Raw genomic sequence first — 16,337 nt, 5'->3', positions numbered from 1 at the left:
CCAAAACCCTTTTGAGACCCCTCTTAAGTTGGGGTGGTGGACTCCTACTGGAAGGAAGTCCTAAAATGCAACATGCAGCACCAGAGAGAGAGAGAAGAGCTTAAAAGCTTGGAGAAAGAATGCAGAGGGGGTGACCTTGGCTCCCCCCTCGCCGTTGCTGCCAAGCTGGCAGCTTGAGGCAGAGCATGGGAATTCTGCAAAGGGGCTTGAATCCTCTAAAGATAAGGACTGTCACGGAGACCCCGGAGCTTCGTGATATGATGTAGTGAAGTGACCCTTGTCCTGGTGAACACAGCCTACGGAAGAAGACCCTCGCTTGAAACGAGTGGCCGAGGGGGCTTGGATTTCCCCCTCGTGTGTGCTGGCAGAGATCTAGCCATGGCTGCTGCTGCATGAGAAGAAGATAAGGTGCTGCCCTAGAGAGAAATTGCTGCTCTGAGACTGGGAAGGATCTTTGCTTCTTCCCTCCTGGACTTTTATTTGGCGGGGAGAAGAGATCTGGTCCATTATAAATACTGATTTGTCATGGTAGAGATAGTTGAGATCGTGTGTATAATGTATTATAATATTTATGTCTACAGTCATTGTAATATATTCTCTTTCTCCCATTCTAAGTCTCGTGTGGTTGTCTGGAAAAAACCTTCTCACATTGAGTTGAGATGTGGGAGGGGGCTTTGACTAGAGAATTAAATTTTTGAGGCTCTCAAACCATGACAGATACAATTTTCACAAAGTTGGTTATTGCTATTTGAAAGGTCATACATGTGAGAACTTTTCATTTTTGTAGCAACAAATAACATGGGACTTCCGAGTCAATTAAAACGCTTAAAAATATCACCACTTCAAGCAAAAAAAAGATGTATACTTATAAGTTAAATATTTAATATATACATAAATATAACACTGACCTTTCATTAGAGAATATTTCTGCAAGGCAGATATTTTTGTTTTATAACTTTGTATTTTTTACTTCCTTGGATTTTCATTTATTTTTTCCTTAAACACAGTTCACTGAATTGAGATTAATATACAAATACTAGGGTAAAACACCACAAAAATTTACTTTATAGTTATGACAGTGCAGGCAAAATTTACTTTTCATGTAAACTGCCTTGTTCTAATGCCACAGAGATAACCGCATTCTTCTAAATGTACACCTGTTTTGCTACAAGTATCAAAAGCCTCCACTATAAATGTTATTTTCAAGACATAATAACTTGAGTTCTTTGAAGTTTTCTTTTTTGTTTGTTTGTTTTGTTAATAGAACTGACACAAAGATCTAACTTTCATGAAGCGTTATCGAATCAATGATTGATATAGAAGGCCACTACATCATTCTCTTCTTTCCAACTAAAATTGACAGGTTCTGATTGACAGCTTGCTGGCAGGTGGAGAAGTGTCTCACCTATTAATATCCTATAAAAGAACAGAGACAGCTATTTATCTCCTGACAAAACTCTTTGAGGAGTATTATAACTGACTACCTCTACCACGACCTTGAAAATGGAATGACAACACCAGCTAGGAGGCAGGAGAGAAATTTGACAAAAACAGCTTAACTCCTGAACTTCAATAAACAGCTCCTTCAAAAATTATTCCCACTATCTTTTACACGGTGCAAACACAGGGAATCTCAGTTTCAAAAGATCTGAGATTTTTTATCCTTACATGAATCACACAGTCTTTTCAATTTATGGGGTAGCCAGAGAGATTACATACATCTGACATAAGATATTCTTTAGTGTGTTTTTAATGGATCTTGAAAACATCTAAAAGCATCACATTGCTGGTGATTCCTCTGCATTGCAAAGTACTGGGTTCTTTTTTACTGTGAGGAGTCTTTATACTAATCAAAGATTCAGCTCAGGCTAGAGCTGTAAAACACAGCTTTAAAGTGGGTGAGTGAGCAATTAAAACTAATCTGACTTTGTGCTCCAAACACAAGTCTTGTAACTTTTTTTCCTGCAAATCTGCTCCAAATACTGCTCTCTGCTTTGAAAATTCCTCGGGCAATTTTGTTTGCTTTTCTGTGCACTGATGTGGTGCAGTTGACACACTGCAAGGAAGGGATATCACCCAGAGGGACCTGGACAGGCTTAAGAGTTTGGTCCATGAGAACTTAATAAAGTTCGACAAAGCCAAGTGCAAAATCCTGCATCTGGGTGATGTCAATCCCAAGCACAAATACAGGCTGGGTGGAGAATGGATTGAGAGCAGACCCAAGGCGAAGGACTTGGCAATGTTGGTTGGCAAGAAGCTCCATATTAGCTGGCAATATGTCCTTGTAGCCAAGAAAGTCAACTGTATCCTGGGCTGCACCAAAAACAGCATGACCAGCAGGTCTCCTTGAACACTTCCAATGACAGGACATCTACAACCATGTTACCTGTTCCAGTGCTTTGCCACCCTCTGAGTAAAGAATTTCTTTTTAACATCTAATCTAAACCTCCCCTCTTTCAGTTTAAAACTATTGTCCCTTGTCCTGTCACTATCTGTCTAAATAAAAAGTCCCTCTCCCTCCTTTTTATAAGCCCTCTTAAGGTACTGGAAGGCTACAGTGAGCCTCCTCTACTCCATGCTGAACAACCCCAGATCTCTCAGCCTGTCCTCATAGGAAAGGAGTTCCATCCCTCTGATCATCTCCATGGTCCTCCTCTGGACCTACTGTAAGAGGTCCCCATCTTTCTTGTGCTGAGCACTTCAGACCTTAACACAGTACTCCAGGTGAGGTAACAGTGTGTTGACACAGGCAGATGCAAACTTAACTTTTCCTTCCTGTAACTCTCCTTTTACTAAAAGGATCTTCTTATTCAGCATCCTCTCAGTGGATAAATTAGTGCTTATTCCCCATGGGCGCCTCCTCTACTTCCAGATTAGATCACCAATTAGACAGTGATCTTTGTGATAGGACTGGCTGAATGCACTCATTAAGCCTTCTTATTCCTGCAAGAGGAAACGGCAAACCTTGCCTTAGTTGTATCAAAGCAGGACTTTCTCCTACATGCTGGATTTCATTTTGTTTTGACTGTTGACTGTTAACTGTTAAAATTCTTGTTAGTATGAATGAATCCATGAATGAATGGTTCTATCCTATTCTTTTAAAAGACCTTCAAACACAGATGTCATGTTTTCAAAATTTTTCAAAATCAGAAAGAGAACTCCAGACCACTTGGGTGTAACTTATCAGAACCAGAAGAGGTGCTGAAAACGGAATTGAGAGAGGAAGGAAAATGTAAATATATGAATAATCTGACTCTTTCTGCTACATATTAAAAGTAGGATGTACTACTACTATATCTGCATTTGTGATGTAATTCTTCCATGCAAAAAGACAAGACACTTTGACATCTATAAGTTCATACCCATTGTTTCCTTTAAATGCTTAAGGTACTCAACTCATATATGTTTTTATTTCCTTTCTATATAACCTTTTTTCTCCCCTTCCTAAAGTATACTTTCATAAGCATGGAGAAAGAAAAAGAATTTGTCATCTAGTACAAATTATACTCATTACTAAATCCCTCTCTCCCACAAAATGTTGGAGGCAAATAGACAGATTTACTACTTTTTTAGAAGTGTTCCATTGACAATGCCATCTGCCACTCATCACAGAACTAGTGAGGTCCTTAATAATTCTTAAATTATTTAAAGACTTTGTAAAGCCTTGTATGAATCCACACCTTCTTCCTGTTACCTTTTTGTTCAAAAGACACAATCAGAGGTCTGAGAGAAAAGGCATGAAGATCCAGTAGAGCTGTTACAGCTTATAGGTTAATACCTGTTTTTAATATATGCGCATATATACATCATATGTATACAAAGATTTACAAACTGTACTCTATAATTTGTATTTTGCTGTAAACTATAAGGAATATTCCTGTAGGATTTATAAAAACACTTGATTTCAGAACTCTTAACTCCAGTATAAAATGACAACTGCCAGATATTAAGACCCAGTAACATATAGAAAAACTCTAAACCAGTCTCCTTAAGTAGATGAAAAAAAATCTGACTATGTGTTGCAACAATGTTTCAAGGACTAAAATAGAATAGATAAAATGAAAATTTAAAATTTATTAACTGTTATCACAAAATTTTAAAAATTATGCCTGTGCAATCTATGACAGAAAAAAATAGACAAGAAAATTGTTCAAATTCACCTTCACCATACCTTTTAAATATAAACGTTTGTATGCAAATATTGTTTTCCAGAAACTAGATTTCATTAGGATTTTTTTAAATATTAATTGTGACCAGCTATACAAATTTGTCAGAGAGGTATTCTGTATCAGAGAGTGGTACTTTCGTATTGTTAATTTTTTATACATTAGAAACTGGTCTCTGGCATTTTCCAAAACTGGATTTTCTGTGCAGCTGGTCATTAAAGGGCATGCTGAAGATATAAGAGTGACAACCACGTTGAATTTAACATGAAATAATTAGCATGCATTTGACTTTCAAATATGCTGTAGTATCTAGAGAGTGTTCTTACAGGTTTGCAATATGTAAACACATTTCCCCTTGGGAAAAAGTAATTAGAATTAACACACACTGAGCTGACCTGCCCACTTACAATTAGGGTAAGCAACTAAATTACTATTTGTTTTCACACACCAGATCTGACTCTTGTAATTGTATTTATTTGTTTCCAGTGCCATTTCTGGGTATCGAATTTTGTATTTGCTCTTTTTCAGTCTATCTAGGAACAAATAAAAATTGTAATATGAGTACACTAGACTAAGGAAGATAAATACAATTTCACCTCTCAAAAAAAGCAGACCAAAGTAACTACAACAGCACATAGCTACATGCTATAAAGAAATTATAAGATGACTTTAAAAACAAACTCTAATGATTATATAGAATCACAGGCCAAAGTCTGCCCTCCAGCAGTCCAAGGTAATAATTCTGCAGACCCCTCTCCTTACTTTTATAGGAATCAAAAACTCTTAGCATTTTGAGATCCCTGTACCCAAGATGGCCTTCAACCATCAAATCACTCACCAGTCTTCCTCTGTTCATAGACAGCAGGTCCAGCAGGGCACCTCCCCAGGTTGGCTCACTCACCAGCTGTGTCAGGAAGTTATCTTCTACACACTTCAAGAACCACTTACACAGTTTCCTGTCCACTGTACCGTATTTCCAGCAAACATCTGGTAAGCTGAAGTCCCCTACATTAACAAGGGCCAGCAGTTGTGAGACTTCTCCCAGCTGCTTATAGAATATTTTATCTGCCTCTTCATCCTGGCTGGGTGGTCTATAACATATTCCCACCATGATATCTTCCTTGTTGGCCTATCCCCTGATTCTTACCCATGAACGCTCAAACCTATCACCACCATCATTAAGCTCTAGATAATGAAAACACTCTTTAACATACAAGGCTACCCCACCACATCTCCTTCCTTGCCTATTCCTTCTGAAGAGTTTGATGTTTATACATAGTAAGAAGTCATAAAGCTGACAGTATGACTGAGAATCAGCTAGAAAAGAAAATGTCAGGAAGGTCATCACCTGAACCCCAAAGAACTTGCAGAGGTAATATAGGCAATAGGTATAATAAACTTATAACATTTATGTTGGAATTATTAATATATATTCATACACATTGCATATAAAAGGGCTTTACAGGAAAATAACAGTGGTGTTGAAGATTGGAGCTTCATCATATATTTATTTTAAAGATAATTGACCAGTTAAAAAATGCATGATATCTGATGATTTTTAGTTTGATGATAAAATGCGTATTTAGAACCAGTTAAGGTGAATGCTTGAATTCTTTAAATTCAGAATTGTTTGCATTCTGGTATACTTGTGCACAAGAATTACTTATGTACACAACTGAGCTTGCTATTCACTGTATCATCTAAACAAAAGGAGACTGTATGACAAATTGAATATTCAAACATGTGACTAAGGGGCTGAAAGAACTGGAATGGTAAGAATGCTGTCGAGCAACTGTGGCTTCCCAAAACCTCGTGGCCCTTCATTTATGAGTGCCAGATGTCTGCATGCTATTGAAACCTGCTTGACTCTTCATGGCCATTCACCAACAAATCGCCAAAGTCAGTAGAGTAGTCATAAAAGCAATGGTCTACCTGTGCCCTGGAGTTGACAGGTGTGAACTATATAATGTCAGAACCAGTGTGTCAAAGCAAATATTGGTTTTGTTGCTCTCACTAATATATGGGACACATCAGTTCAGTGAATATTAATCTAATTACTCCTATCCCCAGGAGCAAGGTTTATGGTCATATACTTTGCATGTGAATTCACTAAAGGGCACAGTTAAGATTGCTCAAATGCCTTAATTGCTTCTCAATACCTTAATGTGCTTAGATATTCTCTAATTTAACAATGACTCTGAAGAGTCTGGGTTATAATTCTCACTATAATTGCATCATTCCTGTAACAAAGTTTGTTGTAAATTACGAATATATGCTATTAACCTTGACTTCAATTTAACATCACTGTTGTCTGGAAACTACATCAAGATTTAGGGCCAAGTGCTCAGCTGATGTAAAGCCACTTACCTCCAGCCGAGTCAGCAAAGCTGTGCTGATTTAGATTATATGTTATTTTTCCATCTCTAAACACTGGGCTCAAATAATGACACTAAGCTATACAATAACAGTGTGCACATTAAACATATTAATAAAGTTAAAAGAGTTACTGTTTTTCTACCATTGATTGCCCATCTTGAACTCACCTGTTCTGGGGCAACCATTTTATTGTCATGCCATTGAAATCAATGAAACATTCATAGATACCCAAAACAATATCACTACAGGCACATTATATATTGGAAATAATGGTAGAATATACCAACATATAGTTAATGTACTCAAGAGTCTTTTAAAATCACCAAATGCTTGGTCACTAAGCAAATAACCTCTCAACAATTTTCAATGTATATGTTTGTGTTTGTAGTAAACAAAGTACTTCACAGTTAAATGTAGCTGAGAAGGCATCTTTATCACTATTGCCAAGAGGAAATAAAGATGTTTTAGTTTATTTATAAATACTGATGAGAATGTTGATTGTTGGGAAAACTTACTCACTTAAAGAAATTTGATATAAAAACACTTTTATTTTGGTATGATGAGTAGAGATGGCCACAGCAAATCATAATGATAGAAATGACAGAAAAATTGCAGTATAAGATCAAGATTTTAGTTAAACATTTTTTCTGGCTAACAGCTAGAAACAGCTGCTGCATGCAGTCACTCAGTCTAGAAAATTTAGCCTCTGACTCTTTGGTATATGTTTTCATCCAGCAATGACACTATGTGAATGTATTCACAGTAATTAATGGTACATACTTTAAGAATAATAATTCAGGGACTTTTATGTCTTAGAATATATTTTTACTTTGATTTAGTATTTTTAAAAATGCTTTAATCTGTATCAAAAGGGATCAAGAAAAATACTTTCACATATTTTTTCAAAAAGTTAAATTGATGAAATATTTTTTCTCCAAATATATTGATATATATTTCCAAATATACAAACGTATACTTTTATGACTTCATCCCATTAGAAGCCCTGTGGTGACAGCCATGGCAAAGTAGCTAACTTAGAAAAAATGAACAATGACTTAGGATGTTTTTGTACATCCAATGTTTAGGTGGTCAATGTGATGGCTATTAAAAAAAATTGTTTTCAAAAAAAACATTTGTTTCACAGAATCACAGAATGAGTAAGGTTGGAAGGGATCACAGTGGGTCATCAACCTCCCTGGTCAGGCGGGGTCATCCTAGAGCACACAGCACAGGATCTCTAGCACAATCTCTCTGGGCAACCTGTTCCAGTGTTTGGTAACCTGCACAGTGAAGTTCTTCCTCATATTCAGGTGGAAATTCCTGTGCATCAATTTCTGCCCGTTGCCTTTTGTCCTTTTGCTCGGCACCACCAAGAAGAGCCTGGCTCCATCCTCTTGGCACCCTCCCTTCAGATATTTACATAGATTGATGAGGTTCCCTCTCAGTTGTCTCTTCTTGAGGCTGAACAGGCCCAGTTCCCTCAGCCTTTCCTCATAAGAGATGCTCCTGTCCCTAATCATCTTTTTAGCTGTCTGCTGGACCTGTTCCAGGAGCTCCACCTCTCTCTTGTGCTGAGGAGCCCAGAACTGGACACAGTAGTCCAGATGTGGCCTCACTAGGACTGAGTAGAGGGGCAGGATCACCTCCATCTACCTGCTGGCAGTGCTCTTCCTAACATAGCCCAGGATCCCATTGGCCTTCCTGGTCAGTAGGACACACTTCTGGCTCATGGACAGCTTGCTATCCACCAGGACCCCCAGGTCCTTCTCTGCAGAGCTGCTTTCCAGCAAGTCAGCCCCCAGCTTGTATTGGTGCTGGGGGTTATTCTTCCCCAGGTAAAGAGCCCTGTACCCTAACTTCTGTGAGTCAAATATTTTCAACATTAATCTGCCATAAAAGTGGAGGTATATAAAGTGCCAGTATCTTTAAAAATTTGTCTTATGAATGCCTTTTAATGGTTGCATCAAGTCGATGAAAAAGTTTCCCATTCCAGAAAAGTCATAGATTATGACTCTGTACTGTGTTTTCACATAATTAAGTCACACCGCAAAAGATTTTTCAGATTTCAAGTTACATGAAATTCTTAATAACAAAAGTCCTAAAAAAAATTGACAATTTTTTGAAAAAAATTCTGAAGTATGTAAACATAAACAATTTTAAAATTTTATAGAGGAATTAATTATGTAACTGATAGAAAACCCCCCAAACAGTCACTTTCAATAAGAAGATTAGCTTCAGTCATCTTTTCAAGGAAAAAATTATGATGATTATATATAATGACATATTCTTCATGCCCACAAGCTCATATTTTTTCCAATTTTTAGAAGCATCATCATTGTGAAATGGCAACACTGACTCATAACATAGAAACCTACCTTCCAATAAACTGCATGGCTTCCTTTGTCAGCCTCTGAGTAAGGTTCTCATAGGACAGTGGCTGCTGGACAATCTGATGATTCCTCATTAAGAAGCAGTTTAAGTGTCGAAAATGATAGAAGAAAAATATCAAAACCACAAGTGAAATTGTGATTATTAACAAGCAGTAACAGAATGCTTGGAAAGGTACATTGAGGAGGCCAATGCACCGCGCTATCGCCAAAGAGACAAGGGTGATTCCAGCGACTTGGATTGGGAAGATAAGGGCTTTCTGAACCCCTTTTAAAAATACGCTGCCTTGGCCAGGTTTGCAGTCTCTAAAATTGGTCACAGTAAGCCCATAAAAGTAATCAAATCCATGACTGAGGGGGTGGTGACAGAAGTCATTACTGCTTTCACAGTTCATCCCAAGATGCCACTTTCCTACAAAGAGAGAAGGACAAGGGATATTTTTGTAGTTAAATCATCAAACTTAGTTTTAATGTGCACTATCCCAAACATGAAACTGTCACTGTCTGACTGCTATCCCCCTGCCACCAGCATCTATTGTGTGGATCCCTATTTTCTATGTAAACTTTCTTTATGCCTTCATCAAAGATTTTGTTTCATGTCTGCCTATTCATCTTAGTTAGAAATAGGTTTAGCAGAGCTGCTGCTGAAGAACATTAAATTTTGAGTGGGTTAGCAGGTCACTGAAGAGCAAGAGCCCTAGCAGACAGTTAACTTTGGAAATGAAACCTTTGTGTATGTGTAGTTGTTATAAAAAAATACTATTTTGTAGCGGCTACTGACTGAACAGGAAGAGCCAATACAGAGTTAAAAAATATCTTCTCTGAAATTTTTCTAGCAAATAATTTGAATAGTTTAAAAAAAAAGAGAAAAGAAGAAGAAAACAGTAAGAAATAGGAAATAAAGCAAGAATAGGAAAATTACCAAAGCATTTATTATTTAAATGACTGCAAAAATCTCTGAAATTGTCAATCGCCCTCACAATATACACAGATATATATGATGAGGGTGATTATTTTGCATCTTTTTATTTTATATATATAAATAAAAAGCCAAACAACAGTAAGAAGTAAATTGCTGCCAAATACTAGCTCTCACAGCATTTTGTCTCACTAGGAAATCACTCTAATTCTGCAATAACGTTGGACACTGACTGACACAAAAAAACGGGAGCCTGATTTGCATTATAGTAGTACAATTTATGTTCACGCTGATTACAGTAAGTATCTAGATAATACATTCTATGACTCAGGTATAACCTCTTACCATATGCTTATGCATTGCTTAGCACAACACACCTAACAGTTTGGAAGCTGTTATTTGAATTCAAATGCATAATTATTAAAAAAACCCAAAAATTCAGTTAAGCCTGTTGAGATAGTTTGGGGATAGAGCTATGCTCTTTACTCTCAGCCAGAAAATGTATTGAATATTTTAAAAAATATGCTGGCCTTGACAAAACAGATAACATTATATATTTCTGGGCCACACTATTTATTTTTCTGAATCAAATATGTAAACATGACCAGCATAATTCTGGGGTTTTCTTAAAGGAAATAAATAAGAAAACCTGAAAACCCAGTAAGTCCTCATTCCCATAACTTAGCCCAAAGAAATTTGAAATATTTGTTCTACAGGCTTCAGAATACACATGGCAGAAAGTACAAAAAAGGAAAAAAATCATACATAGAATTTTCCCCTTTTCCAAATCATGCCAGCTTTTACACCTCTGTAAGAAAGAGTGCTGTTGCAGACAGTCCTGAACATCTTCTCTTGGGTCTAGAGAACTGCATATTCATTCTGTACTTCTTCCTTTGGCAATGACAAATGCAGGTACTGCAATACCAAAGAGTGTGAATATGGAGATCGGTTCTGCTTTATTTTAAATAGTACCTAGCAAATGGACTGGATGTTGCTATTTCTTTTCCACAAATAACAGAATAGAGGTATAGGATGGGAATGTCATGTGCTTAAGTTCATCTGCCAGCAAAGGTGTAAAAAAGTAACACAGAAATTTGACCCTGAGTGTTTAGTTGAGTCCAGTTCTCCTCATACATCTCTTGACAGTCTAAAGTTAGAAATATCTTCTGTATATCATCAAAGCAGGTATAAAACATTTTCAGGTCTTCTTATGTGCCAGTGAAACTAAGGCCTCTATAGCTCTTTCATCCAATCAGAATTTTTCCCTGTCAGATGGCTCCTCACCTGAGGTGGTATTCTGCTTTTTGTGAGTAGAATGGCTCGTCACTACTTTTGATGTGGTTCAGTAAAAATTACCATGGTCAATTAAAAAAAAGAGCAGAGCAAACCACTGTACTGACATTTTAGATATTATAATGATGCTATGAAGGGCTAGATAAGGCTGGAACTCTGATTTCCATTCCCAGCATATAAAGACAGATTTTTGAAAAGAAATGTTTCAATGTTTTCTCTTAGTTTTACATGACTGTCTTCATGGAATAATCATAAAGCCAGACATGTAACAAGGTGAGCATGAAAAAACTCTCATCAAGTTAGATAACTGAATTAATGGTAGAGGCTAATGATCATGAATATAAATGACCTTCAAGTTTTAATTTTTCATTTTTTGCTGTTATATGTCAATCTCAAGGCACCTATAATTCAGTAAAAAACTCAAATTAAATACACTTTCAAGGTCATTTATTATGATATAGAGGGTTTTTTTAAATGGGATCTCAATAAAACTAGATACTGCAAGCCAGGATAGAAGAATCTTGCAATAACAAATTAGGACAAGGTAAAATATAGGTCCTATTTTTATCAAAAGGGTTTTAGCAAGCACAACACATTGTTCAATGTCAGGTTGAACTTGGGCCTCAAAAAGAGATTTGTTCAGAAGCAACTGAAGCCAAACAAAGCAGAGAGCAGGTTAGTGGGAAAAGCAACAGAAGCTCTGGTTCAAATTATATCGGCAGCCGTGATGGAACGACAAAATTGCTGTTCTCAAATGGCTGATGAGGTAGAAGGTTCTGATAGATCCTGCACTACTCTGAAAAAGCAAGTGATGACTGGGTCATGTTTTGTTTTATTCCTTGTGACAATAACCCTGCCTTGAGCTAGTGCTTCAACATATTACTGTAATGTGCTTTACAGTCTGAGGCCCTTCTGAATCTGAGAGCAGCGCAAAATGCTCTCATCTCTTTGCCAAGTGATGCTTCACAGGATGGACACTTCACACAAGCATCATAAGCATTTCAGTAGATTCTACCAAGCTTTTGAGTGAAATTTATGCTTTTAATTGTAAATTATGAGTACCTCAATAATTTGAGATTTAGGCATTTTTCCTTCTCTGTCAGCCACAATTACGATTTCTGCAGAGCAAAAGCAATGCAATGAAAGGCAAGTAGAAATGTGAGGCAAGTATTATTCAGCCAAGAAACTTCACTCAGAACTCAGTTTTTCAGAACCTAGAATCCTGGGGATACTACAAAAATCCATGTTTCCCGTATTTTTTTCCCCTCAGTTGAAAAGGGAGCAATCTGAAGACTGAATTGTATATAATGAGATATTTCTTTTGGAATGATTTTATTTTTCAGATAAATGCCAAGAGGCAAGATGTGGAGCAAGATGCAAACAGAAATATTTTATGTGCTCAAAGAAATATATTTATATCAATAATAATAAAAAGTGTACGTGCATATGCTATTACCATGGGCAGATTTTAAGCTGTTTTATGAATAACTACTGCATTAATCCCAATCTCTAGACTCAGTCAATCTTGGATTGGACACCTTACTACTGTAATGTGTCCAAATATTACATCACCTCATTCTGGAAGAAAGAAACAAGTACCAGTTATCAATTAGTTTTTCAGCTTTGGAGATAAACTACATAGGTAGATTTTAAACTTCTCTGGATAGCAAACAACACACTGGATAAAAATGGTGAGGAAAAATTAACCTTTTACTCAACTGTAATTGATCATAGTAGTAGTTAAAATAATACTTATCTAAGTGGAATTTTGCATTATGAATAGCTATTTCCTGTAAAACATCATCATTTCTTTCTACTGTTGAAATATCACATATTCTATGCATCTGCTCTTTCTTATAAAACTTGGGGTTTTTGCAGATCTGATTGTGTGTCTTCCTAACAGATGTATTGGATGTCACCTTCTTTGTGTCACAGGGGAAAACAATGAGGTAGAAAAGTGTATACATAGAGTAGATTTATAGCCAAAATATATTTTGGGATGTATCAAGCCAAAGGAAGCATATATTCGGAGAAGCAAAAAGTATAAAAAGAAGCAAAAATGCATTTAGGGAAGAGAAAATTGTCCTTAGAGAATAAAGCAGAGAGCAACTTGGGAGAAAGAAAAAAAAAAAGAAGTGAGATTACAGGTTTGAGGAACTGAAAGGCTTAAAATTACCCTTATGCCAATCCATCACTGGTGCAGGATTTGACAATAATTTGTTTGGGAACTGCTGAGTTAGATTGAACCCAGCAAAGACTCCCTGACCCAGGGAGTTCTTACCCTGTGGTAAGAACACCAGCAGAGGCAGAAAATGGGCTGACTGGGAATCAGATTCTGTCTACCTACTCTTCAAATCTACATAATTTTTCTTTTTTTCATTTACATATGCTTTATCCCTAATTTTAATGCACTTCTTGATTTTTGGAAACCTTCATTATACTCTAAGGATATGGTGATATTACATTTTATGGTCTTATAGCTATCATTCAGGCCACTTGGAAGAACTGTTCATTAAGTATCATGGAGATAACTTCTGGAGATCTAAGTGGCAAGCTGTCATGTTGCAGTGAAAGTAGTTAAAAAAAGAACATTAAGTAGGTCAGCCCCAGAAAATGAGTTATATTACAGTGCTTGTTACAAACAGAAAAAAACCCAGCCTTTAATTGAATATGGAGCAATACGAATTAACTCCATGAGGAACATGACAAATTATGAATGGCTTTTTTGCACTATGATTCAAATACATCTGCACTAAATATACTTCTGATAAGATTTTCTGGTTTTCTTGTTTGTTTCTGTCAGGACATCATGGTATTTTATCCTTTATAAGAGCAGGATATAGCTAAGTAGGATTTTTAGTTAGGAACACTAACTAAAGTTAGGTTTGTCTACACAATACAGATATTTTTTGAACAGTGGTGTGAATTGTTAGCCTTGCTAAACAGCCTGATTTTTTAAACAAAAATCACTCCCCAAATTACAAGTTTCTGTTTAAAAATCAATTTAAAAAATCAAATTGGATGCATTCTTCATCTAAATTAATTTAGTAATTCCAGTGTTATGTTCTCTGAACAACGATTCCCCGGCAATTCCAGTACAGAAATACATTATGTAATACAAGTTGTAGTCTAAAATATAAGCAGTCTGGAATAAGTCATTGGTCAAATTAAAAAACAAAAAAGGGACCAATCTTTAATTTTATACCTTTAGGATATTAATTCCAATTCTATTTAAAATTCACCTAGTGGGATTCCTTTGCCCATCACTGGATATTTATGCTGCAGTTAATTGTCTAAACTGTCTTTACAATGAGAGAGAAATACATTTTTATATTACATTTCTACTACAGGATAAGAAAACTTTCCTAGAAATGCCCTTTTCTGGCTGATGACTAAGAAAAGAATCCAGGCAGTTATTCCAGGTAATAACTGTCTACTTTATGGATATTTAAAAACTGGTGAAATGAATTGTACCACTGTTCTGACATGTACCCTGTGATCAACCCCTTATTGTGATCAATCCCTCTGTTGTAATCAAATTCCTATTTATACTGAAAACTTTTCAAGAGCTTGACTAATTTTCAGTTTGTTCATCATGTTTTTCCAGTACCTTGCACAGTGAGACTATAACTACACAAGTGAATTAGACATACTTATCAGATTAGTGTTTCACATAGGCATGGGAATGTGCTCAGCTTTGTGCCAGAAAAATAAATTCATTATGCTGTGGGGGGAAAACGCTTAATGCAAACCCTTAATAGTCTATATGTTCTTTTGATTTAAATGAATGTAAAATAGTGTTGCACATGTGTTGTTGCACAATTTTACCTATTAGAGCGGTTGCATAACCTTTCTGTTTCAGGAGTTTGGAAAAAGTTATTTCTTCAGAAGGAAGTCCCCCGGAAGAGGCAGAAAATAAGAAGACACCAACTCGTGAGAAGGCAGCCATTCCTAAATACAATGAAAATTAATGAGACCTGGATAATACGGAGAAACTACTTTCTGCATGCACTTTTTTGTTTCAGGTGGTATCACTTAAATGACACATTACAACCAGACATTAAATGTTGCAAGTGGCTGATACAATCATCCATTTAGCTGAGTGAGGTCTTCTTTGTATTGACATCAGAAATTGAGAAGTTTAGAAAAAAAAGTCTCTGCTTATAACCATGGGGCCAGACATGACATAAACAGCTGCATATCCTTCTGTAGATGTTCTAAGGTTTTTCAGCAAACCTGAAAAAAGTTGAGCTTGAATAATTTATTTTTCTTGTACCTGGGGTAGGAATGGAACTGAGGACTGAGATCATTCCCAAGTTCTACTCTCCAAATTTACACTTTCTTCATACATGGTTTTCTATAAGCTTTTAAGGTTATTTAAGAGAAGGTACATTGAAATAAGGCAGTCTTACTACTGGGTATGTAAATATCGTGAGGTCAAAAGAGTGAGAGAGTATCTAATTCTGGAAATAGAGCAGCCAGGGCTCTCAGCATTGATGGGAGAGGACCAGCAGTCCAGTGGCACGAAGACACATGATTCAATGCATTCAGAGTGCACTAAAAGAGCATCAGGTATCGGCTAACAAGACAATATCTAAATAAGGCACAGTAATTTCTATATACTGAGAGCCTGAGGAACACAAATGATCTTATAAGCTACTCTCAGGATGAGGAACTTGAGAGCTCAGGTTCATGAAAATTAGATTACTGGGATTCCAGATGAGAGCTGGCTCTGAAAATAGACAGACAGAACAGAGAATATCTATGCAAATCTGTGCAGATGTATCTTCAGGAAGTCTAAATTATGCAACTGGATGATTGCAGTGCCCAAATTACATGATTGATGTAGACAACCAGAATCTTCAGTCAGGTATCCCTTGTGGTTACATGAGAAAAAGACTTGTTAGACTGGTTTATCAAAGACAGCTCAACTTACCCTTCATATGTTGACTTCAGTTTTTTACCCCAGCTATTTTTGTTGATTAACAGTTTAGTTTTAGTCATATATATATATATAATTTATTTATATTTAATTTTATGTATTAAAGCTCTTGTAATGGAAATCAGTGTAATTGCCTTAAGCTACAGAAATGAAAGTACAGACTTATGTTTGGGGGTTTTTTTCATCATCACCTTTCTCTGAGTTTGTGTCTCATCAAATACTGCATTTTGGAATCTTTTTCTTCAGCTCTATTA

General features: G+C 36.4%; 1 protein-coding gene across 5 annotated transcripts in view; it reads right to left on the bottom strand.

Annotated features, from left to right (window-relative positions):
• STS (steroid sulfatase (microsomal), isozyme S) overlaps positions 1-16,337 on the bottom strand; it is a 140,842-nt gene that overhangs the window by 74,041 nt on the left and 50,464 nt on the right. For all 5 annotated transcript variants that reach the window (XM_017812292.1, XM_017812291.1, XM_017812290.1 and 2 more), the window contains 2 exons: positions 14,970-15,092; positions 8,918-9,341 (listed from right to left, as the gene is read on the bottom strand). In XM_017812292.1, coding sequence (XP_017667781.1) covers positions 8,918-9,341; positions 14,970-15,092 — 547 coding nt within the window. The remainder of the gene's footprint in view (positions 1-8,917; positions 9,342-14,969; positions 15,093-16,337) is intronic.

The sequence above is a fragment of the Lepidothrix coronata genome, unplaced genomic scaffold (genome assembly GCF_001604755.1).
Source record: "Lepidothrix coronata isolate B3197 unplaced genomic scaffold, Lepidothrix_coronata-1.0 Scaffold35, whole genome shotgun sequence".
Classification (NCBI taxonomy): domain Eukaryota; kingdom Metazoa; phylum Chordata; class Aves; order Passeriformes; family Pipridae; genus Lepidothrix; species Lepidothrix coronata.
This window is presented reverse-complemented; position numbering and strand designations above follow the sequence as displayed.